The sequence below is a fragment of the Anabrus simplex genome, chromosome 6 (assembly GCF_040414725.1).
Source record: "Anabrus simplex isolate iqAnaSimp1 chromosome 6, ASM4041472v1, whole genome shotgun sequence".
NCBI classification, from domain to species: domain Eukaryota; kingdom Metazoa; phylum Arthropoda; class Insecta; order Orthoptera; family Tettigoniidae; genus Anabrus; species Anabrus simplex.
In genome coordinates this window covers 215,586,222-215,601,977 of record NC_090270.1, presented here as the reverse complement: position 1 = coordinate 215,601,977, position 15,756 = coordinate 215,586,222, and the positions used below count along the sequence as shown (strand labels likewise).

At 39.6% G+C, this 15,756-nt stretch overlaps 1 protein-coding gene across 8 annotated transcripts in view; it reads right to left on the bottom strand.

The window, feature by feature from the left end:
* Psi (P-element somatic inhibitor) overlaps nucleotides 1-6,420 on the bottom strand; it is a 298,816-nt gene extending 292,396 nt beyond the window's left edge. For all 8 annotated transcript variants that reach the window (XR_010860573.2, XR_010860574.2, XM_067150191.2 and 5 more), the window contains exon 1: nucleotides 6,284-6,420. Coding sequence is in view for 6 of the 8 variants with exons in the window: in XM_067150191.2 (XP_067006292.1) it covers nucleotides 6,284-6,367 (84 nt within the window). In the remaining 2 variants the exon portion in view is untranslated. The remainder of the gene's footprint in view (nucleotides 1-6,283) is intronic.
* Nucleotides 6,421-15,756: the final 9,336 nt, after the last annotated feature.

The window sequence follows — 15,756 nt, the reverse complement described above, 5'->3', positions numbered from 1 at the left end:
TTTACCATCTTACTACGGATTACAGGCTCACAACAATTATTGCCACGTTGTTGCAGAACCGACGCTTCTTCGTTGAATTTCAAGGACAGTGGAGTAGATGGAGAATACAGAAGAACGGTCTCCCACAAGGCAGTGTCCTAGCACCAATGCTATTTAACATATATACCAACGACCAACCTCTTCCACCTCACACAAGGAGCTTTCTGTACGCAGATGACCTGGCCCTGGCAACTCAGAGTAAAAACTTTGAGCAAGTGGAACAAAACCTTACTGCTGCTTTGAAGATGCTCTCAGATTATTATGAGAAAAATCACCTCAAGCCAAACCCATCGAAAACTAGTGTATGCGCCTTTCATTTAAAGAACAAAGAAGCCCTGCGGAAGCTGCGTGTGAAATGGAAAGGAATGGAGTTGGAACATAGCAATACTCCAGTTTACCTTGGTGTTACCCTGGATCGTTCGCTGACCTTCACCACACACTGCACCAAACTCAAGGCAAAAGTTTCATCACGAAACTGCCTATTGCGTAAGGTAACTGGTTCTGGATGGGGTGCCCACCCCCAGACAGTAAGGACAACTGCCCTAGCACTCTGCTGCTGAATATGCTAGTCCTGTGTGGTATAAATCAGCTCACGCAAAGAAAGTCGACACTGCCTTGAATGAAACCTGCAGGCTAATTACAGGCTGTTTAAAACCAACACCCACACAGAAGTTGTATTCACTTGCAGGTATAGCCCCACCTGATATTAGACGTGAGGTGGCCGCTAATATCGAGACAAAAGGTTTGCAGCATCTCAGCCCACCCCCTTCATGAACATCAGCCACCTCCAGCTCGACTGAAATCCAGGAAGAGTTTTCTAGTCTTCTGCTCCACTTGATTCTGACCCAAAAAAGGCCAGGGTTAAGCTATGGAAACAAAGGTACCCAGATCATCCGGAACGTGTTGAAATTGAAGAGAAGTTGCCACCTGGTCACGAAGAGGGATGGTGTATATGGAAGTCATTAAACAGACCGCGGACCGGCGTTGCAAGGTCTAAGGACAATCTTGTGAAATGGGGCATCGTGCATTGTGGGGACTCATGCGAATGTGGAGAGGAACAGACTTCTACGCACCTCTTGCACTGTCGTCTATGCCCAGATTCATGTACAGGGTTGGAATTGGCACTGGCCGGAAACAATGCCATCAATGTAGCCAAATACTGGTCACAACTTGTGTAAATAATGTATATATAGTGTAGATATTTTCATGTACTTCCTTTCTCCTTTTTCTTATTTTTTTTACAATTAATTTGTTCATATGTCTTTCATTTTGTGTGATTAACATACTTCATATTTTTATTATTTAATTTTTTTGAATTGTATTTGAATTGATTTCTTATATATTGGTACCTCTGACACGAATAAATAATAAATATACAATCTCTGGCCAGCTGACGAGGTAAACAGAAATGGCGAGCATGAAATAGAAGAGAAGTTGGTCTGAAGACAAAATAAGGAACTACATCAAAGATGAATCTCTAAGTAACATTAGTATTTCTGATAGTAGTGGTAATGATTCTATTGATTCTTCAGATGGTGACCTCCTTAGTAATTATAGGGCAAGTGAAGAAAAAATTACGTCAGAAGCTAGGGCGATGGTAGATGTTGAATATACATTTGTGTGGAAAAAGAGCGAGCCTGGGATAGTGTGCGACCGAATATAATTCCATTTACAGGAAATCCTGGTGTGAGGGTTGGATTATTACCAGAGATGAGTACGATCGACCGTTTTGAACTGGTTATAACGTATAACGGTTTAACCCCTTAAGCGGGGAGCTTGGTACACACTAGCTGACTCTCAGGTGGGGAGCAATTTCCCTGATTGAAGATAATATTTAATTACTTGATTAAAAACAATCTTAGACTAAAATGAACTATTGAAGGGCCAAAAGAGAAATATTTACTTGAATATAATGTATTTAATTCTTGAAAAATTCAAATATTTTAATTTTTCAATGCTTTGTGCAAAAACATACTAAGTGCTTTCACACTGTGATATCGAGATTGCTTCTTCCTAACAGCAAAGCTCTGGTTTTTGTTTATACAATAACTTTCACCTGAATATTTCAGGCAGTTTACTATCAATCTCTGCCTGGAAATAAATGTTTCTGTACATCGTCGTTGCCGGGACAAAACCTCCTATGTGATAATATGTTTGAAATATACTGACCCGCAGCACATACATTATGAAGAGCGAGAATGCCTTGACAATATGCACACGATATTGCACCTTAGATGACAGAACCTTACCAGCGAAAGTTCTAAGCTAAAATTATTTCACATAGGAGGTTTTGTCCCGGCAGCAACGATATGTAAATTGTATATTTACAAAGTTTACATATACTTAAAAGATGTGCAATGGAATAAATTATAATACTCACGAAATTTTCCGTTATGTTGGTTTGCGCTTTCGAGGGATAAAGTTTATATAGCCTCCCTACAATTACTAAGTGACAAACAGACTACATTGCACTACAATACAGGTAATATTTACAGTATTTACTGTCTTCACAGTGTTATGTCTTTTACAACTGTTCATTATGATACACACGGAAGCAGGTCATGTTATATAACCTGTCTCGCCTTCGCATAATTTATATAATTCCATTCCGAAACATGATCGTTTTCTTGTTATGTAATCTTTACACCCTAGCCATCCTTTCCATAGCAAGAGGTTCTGATCAATTGATATTTTGCCATCAGGGTACAAGCTTCCGAAAATTTTGCTAACAGGTGGTCAAATACTGGATTTATCTCGTATATTTTTGGAGGATGTTTTGCATTATTCACCTCATTGTCAGAGATATGTATAAAGCTGTGGAGGAAAATCTAATAATAATCTTCTTCTTGAGGCGCCTTCTCCTAGCGGAGGTTGGCGGTCCACATAGCCAGTTCTGGACGTGATGTTGCAGCATGGAAAGCATCTTCTGAAGTGCAGTTGTGCCATCTTCGGATGTCCTTCAGCCATGAATTCTTCCTCCTGCCAACAGACCTTTTCCCCTGTATTTTACCTTCAATGATGAGTTGTAATAGCTGGTACTTCTCGCCTCTCATAATGTGACCTAGACATTGGGTTTTTCTCTTTTTAACAGTAAGTAATAATAATAATAATAATACTGGCTTCATGTCCCACTAACTACTTTTACGGTTTTCGGAGACACTGAGGTGCCGGAATTTAGTCTCGCAGGAGTTCTTTTGCATGCCAGTAAATCTGCTTACAAGAGGCCGACGTATTTGAGCACCTTCAAATACCACCGGTCTGAGCCAGACTCGAACCTGCCAAGTTGGTGTCAGGAGGCCAATCTGGCGAGAAAAAATCTCTTCTGTGTCATCAGCTCATAGAAAATAGGCATAGTGAACAAGCGATTGCGAGAAATAATGTCCTAATTTAGGTTTCTGTACAATCACCTGCGGCAACAGTATGGCCATAAGAAGCTTTATTTCGTCCTTATTTGTTCGGACAAGGTCTTGATCTCGTTTCCTACCTTTCGTCTTACTAAACTGGGTTTTATGAGCGATTTCCTGCTCGGCATCTTTTGTCTGTTCAGCTATGTTCTGCCATATCTCGTCATAAAATAGTAATTAAAATATTTCGCTCAGTTTTGTATTCCCTAAAAACACTCTCTTTACATCACGATGGAAATTTGGATCAAAGCGGGAATTTCTTTGTCCATTTTCAGTATAAGTCGAAGAACTTGCAATGGTTGGATTGTAATCAGTATTATCGTCACAACTGTCACTGTCATGATAGCTACTTGAACTGGAATCGAACATGTGTCGTCTCTTTTGCGACTGCTGAACATTTGCATCAACTACGAGCCTGCAGTACTTATTCCAGGTAATTTCCTGTCACTTACAAATTCCCCTTCGGCAAAACTTACTTCACCACCACAATTCTCCCCACCAAATTAAAACATTTCGTTTATCATGACCCGTAAATCATCTTCCTCTAACAGTGGGGGCCGGTAATTCGTTACAGATATTTTAGCAGGAAAAAATGTAAGAGAAAGGATCGAATAGAACCCTGGTCTCAGCAGTTTGGACGGAAATCATAAAATATTACGGATGCATACGATAATAAAATGTCGTGTAACTCGCGATAAACAGACACTCCAGTCGTGAAGGAAGGGGATAATAAATCAGGTCACAGTTTTAAAATGTCATCAGAGATGTCTTTTCAGTGTCAATCACACGTGTGATCACTGCTGTAGGGCAGCATTTCTGTGTACGGCAGGTATAGACTAAAGTGTTGTGATCGTAAAAGATGTCTGAGCGTTTCAAGAAAATAATTGAAATTGTTGAAACAGCAAAGGAAAGAGAAACTAAAATGTTACCAGGTATGGAAGGGACCGCCATGATAGTCAAAAAATGTTCCACTGGGGACAGCAATCCCAGTAGCTATTTGCATCCCCATTGGTTAATGTGAAGTGCAACGTGATGTCGTTGGCAATCAATTATGTCAATCATAATCCGTTACCAACCCCAGCATAATAAAAGCACAGGAAAATGTCTTGACCAGATCCTATTCTTAACCGTCCGCACAGCAAGAACTTTCTTGAGGTCCAGGGCTAGCACCGACGAATAGGAGTGTATGCCTGAATTCTTATTATCTTTGTCAATATGACTAGTTCCTAAGTACGGAGGTTGTCAGCACTGAGCACCATTTGACAACATCCTTCCCTAGAAAGCCACGAGCGTGTAAACAAACGGCAATCGTTATGCGGGTTTGAATGTCAAAATACAGTCATTGCGCGGGTGTTAAAATCTTGACAGCCGGGTTAAAGTATTAATCTTGTTCCTAGAATGAATTCTATATTTTAGCTTTGCTGTGTAAACAGTACTACTACATAAAGTGTACACCAGATGTCTCACGGGGATTCATAGTTTGTGTGTCAAAGGTTGCCAATATGCATCTCTAAGGTAACCGAGGTCTACCGAATCAGCACTCGGGAGCTCAGGCATCACGAAAAGGTTCGCGTACTGTACGTGTAGATTTCATTACCAACCACCATACAATGAAAATCCCTAACAATGAGAGCTAATGACACTCCTTTCGAGAGGATTTGTTAAATACCAGACATGTTAGACTGATGGCTATCAGCATCCAGAAAACGTGCAGACCAATAAAGAAAGAAAAGCTGTAAAGAAAACAATGGCCATGTTGACATACTGCAACTCCATATCATGATTACAGACTTGTGCAGTTAACACCAGTTCGTTGGAGTGCAAGCGCTGCAGGTGGTGCATGTATATATTACTCCCGTGGGTCCTAACTGAATTAATGCCAGTAATACAACTCCCAAGACAGGACTGGTATACCAGATATTAGATACAAACAAAATACGGTAATATTCCTTCGAGATTTACTGTCAAGTTTTCGAGCTAAGAGAACTCTAAAAATAACTATAATGCATATGACAGCAACCAATAAATGAAATCAGACTTAACAGTAATACGAACTTTGCAAATGAAGGACCAATAAAGGAAAAAATAGGACCTACACTGGGGGAAAAGTTATCTGCATTTAATATTTTTAAAAAATCATGCAAAGCCATCAGACAGAAAAATTATGCCAACATATAATAAGCATTCCCTGGAACCACATTAGAGATCATCCCCTACACCCAAGGCATATTTTTCAAGTAAACATTACGTAGAATATTCAAAACACGATACAAAGCAAGAAGCATATGATTCCGATGTCTAAAGCTACAATCGCAGAACGAATCCCTGGTGCTTTGAAACATACCTATAACCTCAGGATAGCATTACCGCAGCCAAAACACCGCACGACGGACGAAAATGTATACAACCTCAAGGTTGTCGTAGTAAACATTTAACCAACTAACATAGCTCTAAAACAACAGGAATAGTGTAAGCATTTAATTCCAGGACTACTTCGTCGTAGTGTTGCGGGTATGAATTAAATGGAGGTTGCCACCATATCTGTTCAAGGCCGGTCATATCAAAAGGGACGGTCACACTAAACATAGAGAGCTTCCTCCGGAAGATATACTTATTAGAAATGAACAACAGAAACGATACACCCCAAAATAACGTTGACCTTAAGATTTACAAAGCCTTAAGGCCTGCTATTCCTTCTAAAAGAACAAAGACAACGGAGATTACAAGGCATGGCGCCAACTGACACACACGGCTTGGGGAGACCGAATGCAGGCACAATTACTTCACTGATCATCACGAAACAACACAATAAAAAGTAAATATACATATATCAAAATTACCTGCCGGGCACGCTGAAGGGCGGCGGCAAAAGCTGAACTTTGACTGAAATTCGTAGGCGGAGCAACCGCTGAATAATCACTCATGTTGAACCATGAAGCAGAGTAGAGAAAATGGCGCCGCCTTCAATGGACGATTAGGAGAATGTCCCTGTAGGAGCGCTTCGATGACGCTCCGGAAGTGGGTAATAAAAGAACATCACAATGCGACAATATTAACTAAACCGAAAGAAGAAAATCTTGAATTCACGACAGAATAAAAATTATCCTCATTTAGCATAGAATTGACACCTACAATTTGACATAGTCACGCGTTATTATTTCGAGATCAAATTGTTCATTAAATATTAACATTTCATGAACCAAAATATTAAATTAAAGGGTTAATTCGATTTTCTGCATCAGTGTCCTCGGGAAATGTAACGATTGTGCAAAGCATACCTGAAGCGTATAAACATCGTTGGTACAAAAGTTTAACACTTAATACGAAATATTTACTATTATCTATAACAATACAAGAAAGCTTGCGGTTTCCAGCGAGAACGCCAATAGTGCTGCTACCTATACGGCAAGGTTCTTAAACACTACTAAAGGTTGGGCAACTACCTACGTAATATCAAATACAGTAGAGACTCGGTAATATACAGGCCGTACTGTAGAAAGCGCGCCAAGCCAATCAGCTAATCAATTGAGGCGAGCTAAGCGAATGTTACAAATTGTACTTCTGAATGTAATCCATAAGGATTGGGGGCATTCTTAGGATAATTGTGACCGTTGAGAACCAACAATTTATATTTACGTATATTGCATGTATTTTCTTTAAATTTATCACATCAGGATTTACGTAGACAACTGTTATTAAGATAATGAGACCTCGTAGTTTAGCTTAGGCATAGTATCTTCACGTGGTGAGTCACGTAAATTGAAGGAACGTAATACTTCTCGTGTAATTTATTCATTTAATTGTTACCGTATAACACGTTTGTTGAGGAAATATAATGTGCTACAAATTTAAATACAGTGTGTGGAAGTTCGCATTTGCCACAAAGCTAAGAAATTGTGCGTGCCACGGCGAAAAAACAACTATACAAGTAAATAGACATTAATATTTTCATTTTCTTCGTATGAGGGCAGGTTACCTTTATGAAAAACGAAAATCCCAACCGAGGAAATGCCTGTTAACGAAGAATAAAGGTGTATGTCTCACTCATTTTCCAGAACTGATGATGAGTTCTGCTTTTGACTTTCTTGTTACCCAGATTTACGGCAGACCGTTTTATTGTTGTTACAGAAGAAGTATAAAAGTGGACAGTGACCAATGGAACCTGCATAACGTTATTTCTTGGGTTCGTAATGTTGAGTACGCGGTGCCTTTTCTTCCCAAATTAATGCGAGTAAAAATCATTCCTCGGCAATTCAGTGAATGTGGGAAGTAACTAAAAAACATAGATCTGGGTGATCAATGCATTAATATTTGGGAAAATGGGCTACTCCTAAACAAAAAATTATACAAATGTTTGTACGGAAGAAAGGGTCTCAAGAAAGTCCTCGAAGTACAGTGCCAGAAGTGTCAACAACAAAAAGACCAAGGAAGCTAGTGTATTTTTGGCCCTCTTGAGGTAGGGAAATAAAGTTTATTATTGCACGTTTGTTTTCTCCGTATTTATATTAATCCATAATAATTATTTGGTGGGTATATTGGCGAGTAAAACACTGAAGTTTTGACCGCGTAGAACGCACTTCATACTTACTTCTCCTAAAATTACATAGAACTGACATACGAGTTATCAGTCGTCTGTGAGACAGTGAGCTGAGCGGATGTGCTGAGTGGAGCGCGGAGCAATGGATATCACGTTGACACAATATAGGATAGCGATCGGCAGATGGAACTGTAAAAAGGGAAGCAGAATGGAAACAAGAATGGAGTTAAAGGATGAAAAAAGGAAGATGGTGGCTACGTTACTGGTGGCGGCGGTGGTGATGGTGTTGCTGATAATAGGAGGAGTAGAAATTAATCCCGGCCCAGGTCCAGTAGGTTCCATTGGATGGGAAGAGTACGAAGCGATCAGAGAGATGATAAGAGAGGCTTGTCAGACGGAGCAAATAAAAGAAATGTTCCGAGAGTTATCCAGGGAATTTATGGACCTAAAATTGAGTGTCAAAGAAGATGTAAAGAAGATATTGGAAGAGGAAGGGTGTAATAAAGATGAATTAGACCTATTGAAGCAGAAGGTAAGAAGCCTGGAGTGGGACCTAAGAGAAACGAAGACAGCAGTCGAGAAGAGTTTACAAGATAACGTAAGAAAAAATATCTTCATATACGGTGTCCAAGAAGAAGAAAGAGAGTCTAAAGTTGAACTAGTGTACAAAGTGGTAGAAGTGATCCAGAACAGGATGAAGATCAACTTCAGTGAAGTTGATATTGATGATGTACAGCGTGTGGGGAGAGTGAAAGGAAAGAGACCAATTAGAGTGAAATTACTATCGACACTGATGGCGGACATTGTAATAAGAAATTCGAGTAATCTAAAAGGAGAGAAAGTGTGGATAAAACGGGAGATGGACAGGGAAGCCATAGAGAAGAACAGAATTCTGAATAGACATTTAAGAGAGGCAAGAAAACAAGGTCTTGAGGCATATATTAGAGGGCAGCAGCTGGTGGTTGGAAACGGAAGGTGGAATCGAGTGTGGGGGGCGGGAAGGCTGAAAAAACTTGATGAACACCAACAGCAGCAGAATGTGTCCTTGGCAACAGTGGAAGTAGCAAGGAAGGTCAGTGACGAAGAAAGGAGTGATATTACGGAAGTGAGCGAAGTCCACATCACATCAGGTGCGGGAAGTAGGGATGTGCTGAACAGCAGTGCCAGCAACCAGGTGGGCGGAAATGGAGAGTCCTTGAAGAGTCATCACAACACAGAGATGGAGGAAGCAAGTAATGTGCCACAACTGGTGAGGAGTACAGTGAGAATTGTGAATGAAGGTAACAGTAGGCAGGGTAAGAATGCATCCTCTCCGAGTAAAAGGAACACAGAAAATAAAATTTAAAAAAGGCGCTAAATAAGGAAAGATCATTAAGTTTGAAAGATCTGTGGGGAAAGAAAAAAGGCGTAGATATGGATAAAGGGAAGGATGACGGGAGAAAAGAGGACGAGGAGAGGTCTAGAGAGGACTCACAGGGAAGAGTGACAAGGAGTAGAGGTGGAAATGGAGAAGCACAGGTGCAAAGAGTGGGAGGGAATAAATAACTAGAGATGGCGATAGGATTGTGGAATATTGAGGGGTTGATGGGGAAGATAGGGAATAAAGAATTGGAGAAATCAGTAAAGGAGTATGAGATTATTGCCCTAGTAGAGACGTGGTTAGGGAAAGGGATAGAAATTGAATGGGATGGGTATAGAGTAGTCACCGTGATAAAAGAAAAAAGGGGGAGAATGGGAAGAAATCCGGGTGGGATAACAGTTTTAATAAAAAATGAGATAGCAGAGAGAGTAGAGAGAATACAGAATGAGGTAGAAGGGGTGGTATGGCTGAGAATTAAAATGGGAAATGATGCGAAGGAGGCAATTTGCCTGGCTTTATTATACAACCATCCTAAAGACTCAAAGTATGCGAATAAAACCTTTTTTTGAAGAACTGATTGAAGAAATAAACAAAATTAAAGGATTATATGTGGAAGATGGAATGATATTATTAGGGGATTGGAATGCAAGAGTGAGTAATAGGGTACCCGATTATGGGAGAGAGGATAATGAAGTGAGTGAGTACAGAAGAAACAGTAAAGACAAAGATATAAATAGCTATGGGGTAAGATTATTAGAGTTATGTGCTATAGAAAAATTATATATTTTAAATGGATGGATGAAGGGAGATAGTAATGGTGAACTGACATTCATCACATCTAAGGGCGGGAGTGTAGTAGATATAGGAGTTAGCACGGAAATAGCTCTAAAGAAGATAATAAGTTTTGAGGTGACAGAATGTGTGATAACAGAACATACGCCCATCAAGATAAAATTAAGAGGGGAGTGTGATGGAGTGAAGAGAAGGGTAGGAAAAAGAGACAGGTATAAGGAGGGATGGAAGTACATTTGGAATGATACTACGATCGAGAGATTGAGAACAGAGTTAAAAGAGAGTGAAGAAAGTATAATGGTTGAAAGTGAAAGGATGTTGGAAGGAGGGGATGTGGATGAAGTTTTAAAACTAATAGAACGCCCAGTATGGACGGTGGGTAAGAAAGTGAGAATAAGGGAAGAGATAAACAGAAACATAGGCACCGGGTGGTTTGATGAAGAGTGTAAGAGGAAACGAGTGGTTGTAATGGCAGCTCTAGCGGACTTCAAGAAAGGAGGGGAACAAGGGAAAAGAGAGGAATATTGTAAATTAAGAAGAGATAACAAGAAGTTACTAAATGAGAAAAAAAGTGCTGGAAAGAGGTGGAAGCTGAGAGAGTGAACAGGTATTGCAAAGAGAAAAGGTTTGATAGGGTTTGGGAAACTATTAATAAGATAAAGAGAACTAGATCGACAGGGGGAGGAACAATGATAACAGAAAATGAGTGGATAGGATATTTTGCAGAGCTTTTGGGTGGGAGGGGAGAAGGTCAGGGGGGTATGGAAAAGACGTATATTGTAAAGGAAGTACAAACAGGAGTACAGTTACTAGATGAGGAGATAACAAGTCAGGAAATAGTTAGGGTGTTAAGTAAAGTAAAAACCAAAACAGCGGGTGGGGCAAATGGTATTACTAACAGGATATGGAAGGAAGTAGGAGCAAATGAAGAAATGCTGAGAGTGATGGTGAAATTTTTTAACAAGATATGGGAAACGAATAAATTCCCTAGCGAGTGGAGAAAAGGAGTACTTTGTCCTATATATAAGAACAAACGAAGTCGAAGTGATCCAAACAACTATAGAGGAATAACACTCCTGGACTCGCTGTCGAAGGTATATACAGGAATTTTAGCTAATAGGATTATAAATTGGGCAGAGAAATATGGAAGGATTTCGGACTATCAAAATGGATTTCGAAAAGAGAAAAATACTGTGGATAATATATGGATTTTGGATACTTTAATTACGAAGTGTGTGAAAATAGCAGGGAAGAGATTATATGTAGCAGCAGTAGATTTAGAGAAAGCCTTCGATGCAGTGAATAGAGAGGCGTTATTTACTCGATTAAGAGAGGTTGGGTTATCGGAAAAAATGAGGCTGGCAATAGAAGGAATATATGAGAAAGTATTGGTGATGATTAAACTAAAAGGGGGTGGGTTGAGTAAGTGTATGGAATCGAAAAGGGGTGTGAGGCAGGGTTGTAAGCTATCACCGATATTATTTCTACTGTTTATAAATAATATTATGGATAGACATGGAGGCGAGAGATGGCAATGCCCTTGGATTGGGAAGAGGGGGATACCGGGGCTGCTATTTGCAGACGATTTATTGATCTTGGCATTAACAGCAAAGGGGTTGCAAGAAGGGCTTAATGAGGTAGTGGAATATACTAGAAGATGGGCACTCAAGATAAATGTACGGAAGACGCAGATTATGATATGTAGGAGGAGGAAAGCCAAAAAAGAAAAGAAATTCTGGACAGTCGAGCAGCAAGAAATCAGACCAGAAAAAATGGAGTATTTAGGAGTTATAATTAGTAGTAACGGCACGTGGGAAAATCAGATTAGAAGAGCCAGATATAAAGGGAGGGGAGCACTGGCAGTAGTGGGGATATTAGAAAATAAATTTCCGGATATAAAGTACAAAATACAGAGATTGGTGTCCGACTCGTTGGCTGAACGGTCAACGTACTGGCCTTCGGTTCAGAGTGTCCCGGGTTCGATTCCCGGCCGGTTCGGGGATTTTAACCTTAATTGGTTAATACCAATGGCACGGGGGCTGGGTGTATGTGATGTCTTCATCATCATTTCATTCTCATCACGACGCGCAGGTCGCCTACGGGAGTCAAATAGAAAGATCTGCATCTGGCGAGCCGAACCCGTCCAGAGATATCCCGGCACTAAAAGCCATACGACATTCCTACAGAGATTAGTGTTACAATCAATGGTCAAAGGAAAAATGTTATATGGGGTAGAAATATGGGGATTAGAGGAAAATAAAAAAGAACTAAATCAGGTGGTGGCGAAATTTAGTAAGATTATTATGGGAGTCCCAAATTGTACTGCAAATGTGGGGGCTAGATTAGTATGTAAAGAATCGATAGACACTACTATAGCCAAGAGGGTGATGAAGTATTGGATGAGATTGGAAGAAGGGAAGGGAGGGGATTTAGTACAAGACACATATAGGTTCCAGAAAAATATGGAGAACGAGAGGTATTGGGTAAATAAGTGCAAAAATAAATTACGAAAACTGGGGTTAGGAGATATAGGAGATGAGAGGTGGAGAGAGAAGAAAGAATGGGTATGGAGAAGGGTTATAAGGAGAGTCGCCGATATAGAGAGACAGAGTTTAATAATGGAATGTAGAGAAAGAGCCTCACCATCAGTATTAAACAAATTGTTAGAAATCATGAACCCGAAAATCGAAGTTGAGGACCGGAAGGGCAAAAGAGGTCTATACTGGTGGATTTTTGGAACTCCTAGAAACAGAGGGTGGATAGGTACAGAAAATGCAGGTAGATGTATTCTGTGTGGAGAAAGATGGTCGGACCTACATATATTCATAGAATGTAGGGAGTTAGAAGAGTTGAAAAAGAAAGCGTTGAGTAAAAAAGAGATAGAAAAAATAGAAAAAACTGAAAAGATGACGGTATGGCTGGCCAGAGAATGGGGAAGAGGAACAAATATTTCGAAATATTTAAATATGGTTAGAATGAGATTTATAAAGAAATTAAGAGAATAAGGGGTAAAAGAGGGTTACAGAGGAAGGAGAGGAAGGAGGTAGACGAAACTGCTAGGTTATATAAAAATTTATGACAATAAGAGGAGTTCGGAGTACAATCTGATTGTATGATGAAAAGAAGATTTGTATATATTTGGAGAGGATAGCATGTGTGAGAGAACGGAGGTGGTAGTGAATGTTAGAAAAAAAATGGGATAATAAAGAAACGAGGGCTGTGAGTAAGAGGAACTGTTGGACTGTTTAGAAACGGAAATAAGCGGAAGAAAGAGAAGGAATTAGGGAAAGCCAGGTTTGATTGTTGGCAATTCGATTGTTTAAGATGTAAGTTCAAAAAAAATTAGAGAGTAGTTTTTAGTTTTAGTCTAAGAGTCGTAGGAGCTAGAGAATTGTCAACAAATACATTTGTAAACAGTGTTTGAATATTAACGATAGGGTTAGTGGACAAGAAAAGGTGTTTGGATAACATAATAGTAGATAATTTTAAACACTGGTTTAAAATTTTAATAAGTAATGAGTGGCCGTGAGGAAGAGAAACTGTTGGACTATTTAGAGATGGAAAGGATTGATAAGTGATGTGAGGAAACAAGGAAAAGACAGATTTGATTTGTGGCAATTCGGTGGTTTAATATGTAAGTTAAACTATTAAAAAAAATGCAATTAGGAAGTAGCTTTAGTCTAAGAGACGCAAGAATAAGAAAGAAAAGCGATGAACAAGGAACTGGAAATTGTTAACAAGTACGTTAGTATATAGTGTATAAATATTAACTATACGGTATAGTGGATGATTATCTGTAAAAGTTAGCAAATAAGTATTATAAGAGAGATGGACAGAGGCAAGGAAGAGTAAGAGGGGAAGATTGGTGATGGAAGGGGGGAGGGGTATAAGAGACAGACGGGTGGGATGGTACAGTCCCATCCCTAGGTGAAAGAGGAAACATGTCCGCTCACAGAATTACAAATGAATCAAGATGGTGGCAGGAATTGAAGTAAGACGACACGATTATAGGCGGAGCAGTAGATAAATGCGTGACGGGTCGTATGATGGACCGGCATCCGCCTCTACGATTCGCCACGTAAAATGAGGAGAGAATTACGAGTTATAGGTGGGGGTAATATCTAACCCGGGAGGAGTGGCTGATAGCGGCCAGGGTGGGATGGTTCTCTCCTCACAGGGAATGCCGCATGCAGCCAAGGTTTCTTTTTCTTTATGTTTAGTTAGCTGTATAGAGTAGATATGGGTTAGTACATTAGAATTAAGGTAGGGGATGCCCTTACATGCGGAGGAGTTCCTCGCATACCAGAGGCATCTCAATAGTTTTAGACAAGTTGGTGCAGTGCTGGGCTGGTTTCCGCAGGCATGGACACCACAAAATAAGTAGAGTAGTTAGTAAATTGTTTTGTTTGGTTTATATTATTTTGTGTGTTTTTTTTTTGGGTTCATAGTTAATAGTTTTAGTGTAGATAGTTAGAGCTTTACATTATATATAATAGTATGTTAGTTTATATTGTTTTGTTTGGTTTATATTGTTTTGTTTGGTTTTTTGAGTTCATGTGTATTTATGTTCTTTATTGCCTGTAACCGATGGTGCAAACTAGGGTGGCAATAAAGAGTTATCTATCTCACATACGAGTTATGATGCTATTACAGGTTTTAGTGATCTCACTAATACAACATTTGTGAATATTTCATTAATACAAAAGATACAGACGCATCACGTCCTTGCATTACACGGGTCGGACGGAGGAAACAGTTCGCCTCTTTGTGTGACTTCATTGGAGGTACAGTACGGCCTGTATATCACGAAGGCAGTGTTTGGGCCCAACGCGAGCCGAGCTGCTATTGGTTTACGAAATGACGTCACAGTAGGAGCAAAGCAGCCGAGCTCAGAGCGCGCAAATCAGTAGGAATCTCATAATATCAGCAAACATTAGGGATGGCGAAATTTTTATAAATACCGATATATTGATATTGCGATGTATTGAAAAATTATTTTCAATAATCGATATTTATTGCACATCATATATCGGTATATAAAAAACGATATCGATATATCGCTAAGGATAACCCAAGAGTCCAAGACCAACTACAATATCATCAGACCTCAATGCATATTCTGCAGGCGACTGGTTAGTTGAGTTTATCTTGCTACTGGAATTCGCGGATTAATTATCCATCGAATATATCCATCAACGGCTGCTAATTTCAGATGACCACAGCCTGGACGGTTGCTAGGGTTATACAAATTTTCATTGACCCCCAGCCACAAGACATATTTATGTCAATAGGCGCCAGCAGTCGAGGCATAGGTTCTGATTAAACAGTTTTTGAAAGAAGTAAGTAGGCTGCACCTGTAAAAGAGAGTGAAAAAATAGTGTCAATAATGCTTGATGAAGTTCATATAAACCTCGTAAATTACTAGGGATGGCTGAAAATAGTTAAGAATAGAATGCAGCATCTACCGTGTAAGTATTTATGGCTTTATCATTGCAATTTTGGGAATAAATATGTCATAGGTCTTCTCTCTGGTGAATAACATTAACTCAGACACTTAAGGTGTTGGAATTCATGGTTGAATTTGGTTCGGTAATTTCTACTTTACTGCTGATACCATTTTACGC